General features: G+C 46.0%; 2 protein-coding genes and 1 long non-coding RNA gene across 21 annotated transcripts in view; 1 reads left to right on the top strand and 2 right to left on the bottom strand.

The window, feature by feature from the left end:
* The window catches only part of LOC6528766 (trichohyalin), a 37,777-nt gene extending 35,130 nt beyond the window's left edge, over positions 1 to 2,647 (bottom strand). For 8 of the 18 annotated variants that reach the window (XM_039371609.1, XM_039371605.1, XM_039371604.1 and 5 more), the window contains exons 1-2: positions 2,530 to 2,643; positions 946 to 1,396 (exon numbers count right to left, since the gene is read on the bottom strand). The gene's annotated coding sequence lies outside the window, so the exon portion shown is untranslated. Of the gene's footprint in view, positions 1 to 945; positions 1,397 to 2,529 lie in introns of all 18 variants that reach the window. The other 10 variants (XM_039371621.1, XM_039371620.1, XM_039371619.1 and 7 more) reach the window with 3 other exon arrangements.
* Positions 2,648 to 2,746: 99 nt separating this feature from the next.
* Positions 2,747 to 8,063, top strand: LOC120320825. Of its 2 annotated transcripts, none has more exons than XR_005560397.2 (4): positions 2,747 to 2,953; positions 3,419 to 3,771; positions 3,829 to 4,613; positions 5,059 to 7,930. It is a non-coding gene; the product is annotated as an uncharacterized LOC120320825 (long non-coding RNA). The 2 variants fall into 2 exon arrangements; XR_005560396.1 differs by lacking the exon at positions 2,747 to 2,953 and having other exon boundaries at positions 3,643 to 3,771; positions 5,059 to 7,375; positions 7,476 to 8,063.
* Positions 3,260 to 12,673, bottom strand: LOC6528765 (protein Wnt-2). Its single transcript, XM_002089764.4, has 5 exons — positions 11,595 to 12,673; positions 5,166 to 5,383; positions 4,320 to 4,603; positions 4,043 to 4,230; positions 3,260 to 3,721 (listed from the first exon to the last, which is right to left on the bottom strand). The coding sequence occupies exons 1-5, from the start codon at positions 11,648 to 11,650 to the stop codon at positions 3,409 to 3,411; spliced, it is 1,059 nt and encodes a 352-aa protein (XP_002089800.1). The 5' UTR covers positions 11,651 to 12,673; the 3' UTR covers positions 3,260 to 3,408.
* Between the last annotated feature and the right edge of the window lie 300 nt (positions 12,674 to 12,973).

The following is a 12,973-nucleotide window of genomic DNA, read 5'->3' as shown; positions in this document are numbered from 1 at the left end:
CTTGCCTCTTCCCTTTCCCTCCTTTCTCCTATCTCCCTTCTCCGTTCTTCTTGCTGCTTTCTCCATTCGCTCCCGCTCACAACAATAGCGTCATCGTAAAACATTTGCCGTATTTTGTTGTTACCACTGCCCCAATATATGGATTGGCGGCGTTTTCTTTGCCCGCACACACACACCCACACACACTCACTCACACACACTGACTCAGACCACATGTAAAATAAGGTTGAAATTTGAAATCAATAAAAGTTATTCGGCTGATCTAAAATTAGAGCAGGCAACTCAAATAACAGCCGAAAGAAATAAATAATAAAGGCAAACACCGCATCATTGACACGCAAAGGAGGTGACTGGGCCGGCCCCCAAAAAAACAAAAAAGCGGAACAAAAACTGACAAATCATGCGAGCATTCGAATGCGTCGAGCCTGCCCCACAAGGCACCATCCACAGATATAATTATAAGTTTTCAAATTGCTTGCCAATCTGCGAATGATTGATTGATTGAACGGGGCGTATGGGTAATGCATGGAAAACAGACTAAAATTACTCGCTAAACTAAGTTACTCGTCTACGTTCTAGGACTGCAACTAGGTCTAGGATAATCGGGAATCGTACTTTATATTCAGCTGGAAATATTCATCGGTAGAATAAAAGAAATCACAACAGATACGAAAAGGAGATATAGAAGTTACACAGCGAGAACAAAGGCAGGCACAAAAACAGATTACTCATAACTGATTACGGTTAAATTATGGCGGATGGCGGCTCCTGTTACACAAGGCATACGCACAAATCAGAAATCAATATCGCTTATGGTTCACATCACAAATTGAAGTTTTTGCTGTGTTTCTCTGGTTGTGTGTGCGTGTGTGTGTGTGTGTGTTACTTGGTGTCAGTGTGAGCGTGGGTGTCGTTACGTATACGTAATACGGTTAAATAGCTCACCCGCTTTGCTTAGGCGATGAATTTTGAATGATTTTCCTTAACGAACTGCGGGCGAATGAAAAACTGGCTAAGCTAGCTGCTGCTCCTGCTCCTCCTTCTCCGGTTAATCCTCTTGCTGCTCCCCGACTTCCGCTTCCGGTTTTCAGAGCCCGCACACACTGACGCACTCGCGCTGCAACTACATGTGTGTGTGGGCGATTTGTTGCTCGTCCTTATGGCCGTTGCCAATGCAATGGTGCTGGTGACTGCGATTGCGATTGTGACTGTGTTCGTGGTTGTTGTCAGGCGGCTCAATGGGCATTTCCGGTTCCGGTCGGCTGGCTGCTTGCTGCTTGCACTAATTTAGTTGATGACACTGGCTTAGTTAGTTTGTTGACTTTCGTGGCGTGCGCTCGCTGGCTAATTGCATTTTGTGTTTATGATTTAAACGGCTTTTCTTTTATGTACATGGCTGTGTGGGAGGATAATTAAACCGCGTGAGTTTGCAGCTAAACTAATTAAAGGCTTCATTCACTGAGAGGGTTTTTTATGTTTCATTTATTTTTTCAAGTGGTTTGGTGGCTTCGTGCCCAACGAGGATATTTTTTACACTCGTTCCCGCTGACACACATTTGAGCCCCACACACACACAGCGATACGGAGAGATAGGGAGTTAAAGAGTGCTCCGCAAAATGGAGTGGAGAGTGTTCTACGCACGAGTTACGCTCACGAACAACGTAAGGCTCGACGTAACGAAAGGGGGTTGTGGGGCGGAGAGGTGAAGGGGCAGAGGGGGTTTGGAGCTGAGCGGGTGGCTTGGGTGGTTCAACATTATGCTGGCGCCCCACCTTCCGCCACTTCATTCGCTCGACTCTAGGCTCTGTTATACAGCTTATAGCTTTTCAAACTTAATGTCTCTTTGTAGGCGTATGCGTGTGTGTGTAGGTGTATGTGTGTGTGCGGTTTTGTGGGTGTGCGAATGCGAGTGTGTGTGTATAACTCGCATGGCTTATATGTAGGTTGAAGCAATTTATAATAATTTTTTTTGCTTTCGCCCCAATCGATAGGCAGCGTTTAGTGGGGCAGATGACTCCTTTTGATTGACAGCGTGTGTTTGTATAGTACGAGTGTGTTACACACTGATACACACAACTGCACATATATACGTATAAAGGGTGTGCGTTTAATGGTTTCTTGAGTTTGTCACACGACTTCGAGCGCTATAGGCGGCTTTTTGGTCTGCTCGATTTGCTTTTGACTCGCTTTTTTCGCACTTTTTGCAGGAAATCACTTTTCTGTATCCAGGGAGCAGCCTCTAGCGCTATTGCTGCCACTCACGCACACTCACTCACTCGCACACATACACACACACATTAACGGGGACTTTATGCATTTGATCGAAGCACTTTTCGCCAGTCAATGGAATTTTCTCGCGCTGTTTTTTCACTTTTCTCCGCTGCGAATGCAATTAAGTTGGACTTTTCTTGGCCTTATACATTTCTCGGCCAGATACATATACTGCGCGTGTGTGTGTGTGTATGTGCATGCGGGAGTGTATTGGTATTCGTGTCAGTGTACGCGTGTATGTGTATGTGTGTTCCTAACCCAAAAATGTATTGTGCGGCAGCTGAGGTGGCCCGTTTTCGGCAACGCCGTTGTCCAACTAACTACCCTCAAAAAACTGAGCGCCGCTCGTGCGAGCCAGTCGCTAATATAGTCGCCGATTCGCTGGCAAGTGGTGAGTTTCCGACTTTTCCGTACTGACACTCACCCCCCTCTTCCCCTGGCCTAGGAATGGTGAGAGCGAGCTGGAGAGCGCGGGATTGCAATCAATGAATTTTCCTTTTGGCGCTCGCGCAGTTCAGCGAGTGCTGGCATCTCGAGCTGCCAGCTTAATGGATTCCGGAATTCCAATACCAAAATATAAAGCCAGCGCATTGCGTTACGCCAACCGAAAGTGGGTCTTACGTATAGCTCCACACTCAGCGTTGGCAATGCTGCGCGCCAACTATTTAAACCTCCCTCATAGGTAGGCTATGAAATCGGTGATCTGAGAAACAGGTTTCTAGATAATATTTATAAAAATATGTCATGGTTTCTCAAAGTTGTCATTTCCCTAGTGGGAAAAGTTTAAGTGATGTCATCATTTTTGAAATTCCTTCAGAATTCAGAAACAAGAAACCAGAAATATAAATCCGAATGTATCACATTCTTAACAGCTTTTTTAATCTAAAATGGTCTAAATGTATGGAACATTTAATTCCATTGAAGAGTATTCTTTTGAAGGAACACTTCAGTACCAATTTTGATCGTAAGAACTTAAACACATTCTTGATTGTGGATGTTAACTTGTTATGTTTATTCTGGAATGTGGCTGTATGGTGGCGCGGAGCGTATCTGTGGGTGTAATACATTTCGCATAATACTTAATAAACGCATTTCCTATGACATAGCCCTAGTCCTAGTGATCTGGTCCCGCCCCCTCTATTTACAGGTGAACTCCTCGTAGCTCTCGTCGCACTCGTCGCACTTGACCTCGCAGCACCAGCGGAACTGGCAGCGGCACTGCGTCGTCCGCCGAATGTGCTGCGTGTTGTGGCCACGCCCACAGCAGAGCAGGTCGCAGCTCTGGGGGCCGTGGCCGGTCCGCTGGCAGGTGCGGCCGGCGGTGCCCTGGCTGCCCGTCTGCAGACTCCGCTCGCAGTAGTTGGGCGACGCCTCCAGGTAGATGAGCTCCATGCGCTTCGGCCAATCGAGGACCGGTTTCTGGGCACGGGCGGTGCCGGCATGCTTCTTTCTGCAAGAAAAAACGGGGGAAGGAATGTGTTAAATACTTCTAAAAATATGGTAAAAATCTTCACGATTTTGAAATACTTCTTGACAAGTTTTCATTGTATTTTCTAGGATACAATCTACACTTGATGTTCTTGGGATTTTTTAAATTATTCATGTAGCGCTCGATCAAAAATGAGTTAAGGTTAAACCTTACCAAACTACACCCGACAAACATTTTTGATTTGATTTTTGAAAAGGACATAGTTTTATATTATTGTTATATAACATTATCTTTAACAAACACTGTTAAAAGTGTTTCCTTTTAAAAAGAATCATTTCTCACCTGCTTAATACTAATCTCAGTCCACGTTTGCCTTTGACGGCTTGAACAGTTTTGGCTTTTTGATACTTCAGCATGAGCCTATCGCCGAGCAGACGAAAGGGCGGCAGGCTCTTCCAGCAGGTCTTCATCACGCAGGAGCCACTGACGCCATGGCACTTGCAGTCCGTGCGCAGCATCTTCTTGACCAGCTGAAAGGGTTAAATGTAGCTATATAATAGTGCTTATTTTTTGATTTATTTAATGTATTTAATATATTATACGTGTTAGTCATACGCACCGTTCTTCCTGCCCGGTTATTGTGCAGGTTCATCAGCGTGCGGGAGTCCCGCTCCAATTCGCGGGCATCCATGAATCTGCGCGCATACCGCATCCCGAAATCCACGTCCGCCGAACAGCCACCCCACTTCCAAGGCTCGTCGGGCGTACCTCCGCCAGTGGGCGTGGCCTTGTGCCGCACATCACAGCCGCAGGTGGAGATGTTGCCGCGGGCACAGGCGGCGGTCACCGCGTACGCCGCTCCGGCACTTGCTATCGCATAGGTGTAGGCAGCCTCACGCGAAGCTGAAACAAAGTAAGTGGTTATAGTTTAGGTTATTACGACGAATTTGATTTGATATATAAAACAAATAAGAAACTTGGTATTCATGTACAAATTATTAGGAAAACCTCCACAACTGTACATAACAATACAGTACAGCAGATGGTAATTAAGTGCCAATCAATTGTTTCAGTTGATCGAAGATTTAGTAAGTTATTTTGAAGGAACAGAAAGAAATGTTTACTGATGTAATGTTGTTATGTTTATATTAGGTCAGTCAATATTTAAAACGATTTTTTCAGGAGCTTAAAGACTCTGAACTGAACTTATACTTGCAAGACAAAGAAGCCTAAGGTGTGCTTCTTTTAGTTAGTTTGTGTTTTAATTAATACCTTAAAGCAGTACAAAGTAGCTAATGCATATATTTATTTAAGAAATAATAAATACTTCATAAAATGCCTTTGTTTTCTTATTTTAGGGATATTGATTGCACGCCGGATGGAAACTGTATAACTCCCCGCGAAGGCGTTTGCAGCGAAATGAGAATTAGGATGCAGATGTAGATCCAGATGCAGATGCACTCACCTGTGGGTATGACATGGGCGAAGACGTTGCGCTGCCACACCTCCGAGCAGTTCCAGCGGTGGCCCCGGAACTGGTGCTGGCACTCCTGGGCGCCCAGTTGGTGGCCCTCGCCCAGGGCGATCAGGGCGTCGGGCATCTCGCGGCACATATTGCGCTGGCCCGGGGTCAGGCCGGGAATCCGGCCACAGAGCATGGCGGATGTAAAGCTGGACACTAATCTGACAAGAAGGCAAAACAAACAGAACCATAAATAACACGCTGTAGAGCCACAATAGGCAAATGGGCAAATAAATAAATAAATAAATGACAAACGAACGCCTATCGATCGAACGATCGATCCCAATCCAAATCGATCGTTCGATTGGCAATGGCTGCAAAGCTGAAAAGCTGAAAAGTCGTGCACAGCAAACGCCGCCGGCTCTTTTGGGCTGGCTGAATGCATTTCCATTTCGTTTGCCATTGGAGGGTTCAGTTTCTGCTCCGAGCTGTGAGCTCCAAGCGGCGGGCCGCAGCTCCAGATCTCAGCCAATCGAGTCGAGTCTGTCCAAGATTAATGCGCTGCAGTTGTCTGCCGCACAGGGACAAATTTTTTTGTAATTTATCAATCGAACTATATGGGTTTTTCTTGAAAATAAAATATGTTAAGCAGAGCATATGGGATACTTAGTTACGTTTGGAGCACGTTTGGGTACTTGGACTTCAAAACTGAACTCTGTTTTGTCCTTATTCCCAAGAGTTGCAAAAATTGTGTGTGAGTATACGGACAGTTACAGTTAGCTTTACAGAAATACACATGTTTGAACCTAAAAATATTTTCAAACTTGGCAATAAAGTCGGATATTTACAGCTTAAACAATGTTTATTCTCTTTCATAATTGATTAAAATAGCTTAGAAGATTTTTATGTATGACTGCTAGTTTCTTCTGAATGTTCCTTGTGTTATTTAATTATTTTATAACAGTAGTTCTTTTCTTCCTGTGCATCTATGGCAGGTGGCTGTGGGCTTGGGCGTTGTACTGTCAGCTTTAGTCAAATCCCAGCCGCCAGCTGTATTATTAGCCATAATTGCACGGAGATGCAGATGGAGTTGGAGATGGAGAAGCATGGCCATCCGTCGTGACTCGCTGGAGTGTCTAATCAAGTCGCGTTTACTTGAGCTTCAGCTTTAACTTCAGCTCCACTTGAGTTGTCGGGTTAAATGGCGGAATTAATGCTCGCAGTCAAAAATGGCAAATGGGATTAATGAGTTTTGACAATGAGTTGCAAATTGCCAATTTCAGATATTTCTCTCCCTCAATCGCGCTGCACTGCCTCCCACCTGCCTCCCACTTGCCACCCACTCCCGAGACGTGTCGGCTGTCTAACCTGTCGACTCGCGGCTGCCAAACCAATCAGCATCAAACAGCTGCGGCAATAATCATGCGATCGATCGATCGCCTGCTCGCCTTTTGGCCATGGACCGGGTTACAGCCAGGAAAAGCCAGAGAAACACATCCCGGGGCCAAACAACTGGCGCACGGGTGGGCAACCCCGATATTAAAATACAAATGCAACGTAAACTTTGATTGCCAGCCACATGGTTACACCGAAACATATATCTATTACTTGTGATTGGATATGGTTGAAAGCCATATGCGCGTGCCACAGATTTTCTGCAAGGGCTTATAATACTATAAGGCCAGTGTGGATAGGAAAAGCAAAGGTTTTAATAATGTCATTTTAGTTTTAAAGGTAGCTTGAATATTCAAACGTACTTTCTTGCAATAACTACCGAAAAAGACTCCGATTTATCCAGAAGTTTAAAATTGAAAAACATTTTCTGGCAGCCTTAATGGGAACTTTGTAGAGATCTGTATGCATTATGTCAAAATCTAGAAATGGGCACTTGACATTCCGATACCAAATACTATTTCGATTTATATAGTATTCTAAAAGTCCGAAACCGAGTTTTTATTTTTCTCTGTGTCTACAAATGTAAATGGCTTTCGATACCTGCCACTCGAGTGTCTCCACTCCAGCTCCAACTCAGCTCCAAGTGGAGCTGGAGCTCCAGCTTACGAGGCACTCTTAAACGCAGCAATTAAATCAATTTACAGAAATTACACATTTTACCAACCGCAGAGGAGCACGAAGACATGAGCTTAAACCCTCGGCAAAACGTCGATGGTCGAACGCTGATTTCTGATATGGGATCGCCTTTGTTGTTGCAGGTTTGTCGAACACGCTGTTAACATGGCTCAAACTGGAGTCGAGCGTCGGCGATGGACGGCGAAATTGGTGGTAAAACTAATAATTAGGCCCGTTTAACAGGGCCGAAAGGAAGGCACCGCAGACCTTCAGCCAACTCTGTGGCCAAACTTGGCCCGAAATACGCGATCGATCTGTCAGCGCATCCGCTTGGCCAGTCAGTCATCCAATCAGTCAGCCAGTCAGGCACTCAGTCAGTCAGTCAATAGCTTTTACGTGCGTTCGCCCAGCGTGACCGTCAAGCCCCCCGCACCCACATTCACATGGTGGAGGGTATACAGTACTCCAAAAGCAGCCGGCAATCAAGGCGGCCATCTCCAGCTCCTCGCAACTCTTTTGTTTTTAGCTGCTTTATTTAATTTGTCGCTTGGCCCGCCCGTCTGCTGTTTGCCTGTTGCATGTCAACGCCGACAATTTCATCATCATCATCGCCATTACCAGAACAGATTTCAGTTCCAGACCTATGCACAGCGAGAAAACTATGCGCACTTTACAATAATAGTTTAAATTGAGATTCACCTATCTGCTTATACATTTTTTGATGCTCAACCGAGAGAGTGAGGTAAATTATTGTTAATCATCTTGGGTATTAAGCATTTATAAGATACAAATTGAGATCACATGCAAACAATGACTCAAATGGCTTACAAATACCTCGATTGGCCTGAATATTTAATGTGGTTTATAGTGTAACTAGGTAACTAAAATAATTATTAACTTTCCAGTTAACTACATATTTTTGTAGTTTTGCCCTGTTTCCTTTTTCGGGACATCGTCTTCCACTAGTTTCTTTCCGTGTACGCCCTATCCCAATCCACTTCAAGATCTTCAGGCCCTCGAGGAGTCCGAGTCACGTGTGCTTGATTTGCGCTTTGTTTGGAGTACCCCTTTATTGTCGCAGTCCTTGGACTGCTTTACTTCTTCATTTATCTCTTGTTCTGAATCGCAGTTCTCAGTCGCTCCACTACCCTTTATGCTGCGTAAGAGCAAGGACCTGCCATGAACTTGATACCACTTCCGCCTCCGCCATGCACCATCTCCCCGCCACAAACCCCTTCCAGCGAATCCAAAATAGAGCTGGCATTTACAAAATGCCAAACTAGTTCCATTGACAGTCTTATGGCTTCTGCTGTCCGACAAATTGGTGATTCCTCAGGCACTAACTTGCTCAAAAATATTTGCCATATTTGCCACGACGACGTGGACTCATTAAAAATGGATTAAGCCTGGTGCATAATTCAGCGGCAGCTGAAGCGCAGCCACTTATGAGTTGGCCGCAAGCAGCATAAATGGCCAATAACAAGCTCCAAGGCAACAGCAGCAGCGGCAGCAGCAGCAAGGAAAACTAAAAACCCAGAAACGCTAACTTAATGCGCACTTCGGAGCCTCATAAAAATATGGCTTTAATATTTTCACGCGCAGGCGTAGCAGTCTGCTCCCCACTGCCGCAACCGGTGATCCCCGATAGCCCCAATGCCCCGGATGTATCCCCATACTTGAGGCTAGGGCCCTGTCATAATTGTGCGAATCTAGTCGACCAAATAGTTTCGACCCACCGCTGCGCAGGCGGCTGTTGTTTGGGCCTGGCTGTCCATGGAAACGCTCTTTCTGGTCTCTTGACCAGTAGCGCCTCCAATAGCAGGCAGATATATATGGCCGGCGCTCCGTCTGGTAATTACATGCCGTGCTGACATGTTCATGGCCCTCCTCGGACTCTTTTACTACTCCTCCCGCTCCTCCTCCTCCTCCTCCTCCTCCGCCAAAACAGGCACACAGCCAAAGTCGGGACAACAGGCAAGCGCCAATTGGAGGCGGAAGCAACAAAGGCGCCTTAATCCGGCCAAAACAATGCGTTGGTCCAGGGAAAAAATGTTCACTGGGCTCCCTCGATCCCTCAAACCCTCAATCCCTCCATCCCCCCGTCCCTCGGTTTTCGGGGCATTTGAAAGTTTTGTGTGCGCTGATAAAACAGCTTTGCTCTACAGCTGCATGTAAAGTGGGCGGGGCTGGGAAGGAGTGGTCGGCGGTGGGAGCGGACAAACCGAAAACCCATAAAGGCTGTTCAACATGCCATCAATAAAACACAAATATTCCAAGGCGGGCGGGGAGAAGCTGGTCGGAGGTGGAGGCAGCAAGGAGCAGTGGAGCGGTGGAGCGGAGCTGGGCGAACCATGGTCATGGCCAAGAAAAATGTCGCTGCCACGCTCAGCCAAACGGCCGGCAACAATTGCTGGCCATCCTGGCCACAAAAAAGACGACGTAATTGACCAGAGAAAGACATATGTACGGCACTGGGAGAAAAGGTGCGAGTACGTGCAGGTTGGGAAAGTGCCAACATTGATAGTTGATTCTTGGATACGAAGTAGTTATGCTTTAGGCATAGTTCAAATAATTTCAAAGTTCTAACTTTCCTATGGCAAGTAAGCTTCTGCATATGCTGTAATTATATTGGTGCACTTCTAAACAATGTGGAAGATTATTTCCACTTCCTTTCGCTCAGTGTGCGCATGCCGCGTCCATGTAACAGGTAAAAGCCAAAACGGATCGTTCGTCATGGACAATTGGCAGAGACCAAGTGGTCGAATGGCCACTCAGGCAGTTAGCCAGTCGGCCAACCGCTCCCGCCCTTGCCATCCCATTCCCTCCCATTCCGTCCAATCCCATCCCATCCCATCCCATCACGCCCTGGCAAACAGATCAACGCAGATAGTTTTGTTTGGGCTTTGAGGTTTGCAGTCGATCACTCATCTATAGCCGCAGAAAAATGGTAAGAGCAAAATGCGGCAACAATGCCAGCCGACCAGTGACCAGGCACAGATTCCTCGACCACCGCGCCGACGGCTCCCGCACAGAGACTCAGTTCTGCAGGTTGGCCTGGGAAACGTGGAAACCTGGCAGCCTGGCTGCCTGGTAACTTGCAACTGGCAACAGGCAAGAGTTTATGCCATTTTGGGCTTGTAAATGCAGCCACAACTGGCGCAGAGTGATCTTGATCGCAATTTGAGCGTTTGTCTGCACGTTCATGCGTTCCAATTGTCCATGTAAGAGCACGAGTACGACTACGAGTACGAGAATGAGAACGAGATGTATCTGGAGGATGCAGCTGGTTTCCTGCCTTGAAATTGCAGTAACCTCAATTACACGAGCTAAGCATTTCTGGGTTAAGACCCTTTGAAGGTTTCTGTGTTTTCTTTCGGTGAAGTTCAGGTTCTGTTCGGCGAAGCTCTGCCCACAAGACCAGCCCACTGACAAGAAGGGAATGAAAGCCCGAAGCTGAGCTAGATTAGGCCATCGGAAGTGTATATGCCCTTGCAGGTACAAATAACTTCTGTCTTAATTGGATGTAAATTTTATATTAATATTAATACTAAAATGTTACGTCGAAGTCCAAAATATCAATTTGAAATACTCAATTATACGAAACAAAGCATATGCACCTACATAATTTACAGTGTTTGAGGTCACGGATCCTCTGCAAACATTTCTTCAAAATCCAAATACCTTCCTCGAGGGTATAAAACACAGAAAGTGGTGAGGGGAACACAGCGCGTATCTTTGAGATACACTCAACTTATTGCAACTGCAACTGCATCAAGGCAATTAGATAGCAGTTGAAACACACACACACAGAGCCAGAGAGGCAGAGGCACGTTGATGAGTTTATGGCAAAAATTGATTTCCAGTTGTCGCAGCCCCGCCTACCGCCTACCGCCCCAATCCGATTTTAGACGCGGCTCTTAGCTGCTCCTCGCTACAAATGAGAGACCGCTGTCTTTCTGTCAGTTTTGTGCTTTACTTGCTGCCTGCCATTTAATTGCCAATTTTAATGAGATTTTTTTCAGCGTTTTCCTGCGCCCCCTGTAACTTTCGATCGGCCAACAACTATATAGAACGAGGCGTTTACTGTTTGGGCGTTCGATAAGGATTTAACATACATCGCGCCGTGGCTTCGCAGATAAAATTAGCGATCGTGTCCGGCGATGTGCGCGATATGGCGAAAGGTAACGAAAGAGTTGTCAACTCGTGCAGATCTGTCAGCGATAAACGGAAAAGCCGCAGGAAATCCAAAGAAAAGCGAATGAAAAACCCAACCCAACACCGCCTGGGGATCATAGCATGGCATAACTGTTCGACCGTTAAAGTTAATGGGCATTCCGTTTATGGGGCTATACTATACTATACCTTATTTCCATAATCCAGAGCATGTAGATTAAGAGTTTGTTATGTATTTTCCACATGACGATGCAAATCCGAGGCACACAACACGAATTCGAGCCCAGCAGCTGGCACTATCATCATATTCTGTTCGCACTAAAAGTCTCAATACTCAATGCATTTGAGGCTTAATTTCCCTTCCTTTCTGGTTTCTGCTGAGCTTAGCAGGCTCCGATTTCCACAGTTCCACAATACTACAGTCCACAATTCCGCAGGGCCTTTGTTTCTACCCATAAAACGCCGCCATAGGAGCCGAGAATCAAACTATTGGAAGTAAACCGAACGATCGGCTGTGTTGTTATTAATGAACCGAAAACGCAGACGGCAGCATTCAATACTTCTGCGAATATGACCAAATCCAAATTCAAACCCAAAACCGACGTTCGAATACCGACATACAATATACGAAATATACGAAATACACGCGAGCTTTTGTCCATTTGTTCGTATGCTAATTAACACCTTCTTCTGCTCCAGCCAACGGCGTTTCAATTAAGTCATCGCGAGATCGGATCACCAAACAGTTTTCGGGCAACGCGTGCGTTTCATTCATGCAAATCTCCGACTTGGCCCGACTTGGCCATAACTCAGAGCCGACACTGCCATCAGCGGCAACATCATCCATCAGTGGATATCAGGGGGCGGGGCTGTCCACCAGTCCAGCAGTCCAGCGGTCCAGCGGTCCCTCGCCGACTACACGATTTTTTAATTTATGATAAAGCGCCTCCGACTGTCACAACGGAATTGCGGCAATAACCATAAACGGCTCAGCAGGTGAAAACTACCAAAAAAGAAAAGCACAAGAAGTGCCGAATGCCGCGAAGATCCCAAATCTTGGGATCGTGTCGTGTAGCGCTTAGACGTCCCGGGTGCGGAGATTAACATAAATGCAGCTCATTAGTGACGCAATTAAAGAGCCGAGCCGCCAATCGGAGTGGCCCAGGAACCCCGAGATGGATGTGGATCGTTCCGACTTTTTCGAGTGGAGGTACGAGTGATCGCTCGACCGACGGGTGCGAGTGTCGTATAAGAACTGAGCGGACTCCACATCCAAAAACTATCAACACACACGACCTCACTCACTTGGCCAACAAGTTGCAGTTCGATGAGGTTCAAGTGGTTAAAAGGTTTTTCGGATGCCGTCCTCAGCTGAAATGACAGTAACCCGTTTCCGAAAATCCGTTTAACCTCATGTAATTGAAAATATTCAAAAATATTTAAAGCAGGCCTAATATTTCATCTAATTACATCTTATAGTCCTCTATTAATCCAAGTCTCTTCTTCTTTGAACAGTTCAGAATATATGTATTAGCAATACAAACCGAATTTTGCATTGAAAAGATTCT

Source organism: Drosophila yakuba, chromosome 2L (genome assembly GCF_016746365.2).
Source record: "Drosophila yakuba strain Tai18E2 chromosome 2L, Prin_Dyak_Tai18E2_2.1, whole genome shotgun sequence".
Lineage (NCBI taxonomy): Eukaryota > Metazoa > Arthropoda > Insecta > Diptera > Drosophilidae > Drosophila > Drosophila yakuba.
This window is presented reverse-complemented; position numbering and strand designations above follow the sequence as displayed.

Bases quoted from the DNA above. Each gene is read 5' to 3' on its own strand.
- LOC6528765 (XM_002089764.4), bottom strand. From the start codon at position 11,650: ATGTGGAAAATACATAACAAACTCTTAATCTACATGCTCTGGATTATG. The intron at 5,384-11,594 runs GTATAGTATAGT...CCTTCTTGTCAG, and splicing joins CTCTGGATTATGGAAATAAG to ATTAGTGTCCAGCTTTACAT. The intron at 4,231-4,319 runs GTGCGTATGACT...TAACCCTTTCAG, and splicing joins ATAACCGGGCAGGAAGAACG to CTGGTCAAGAAGATGCTGCG.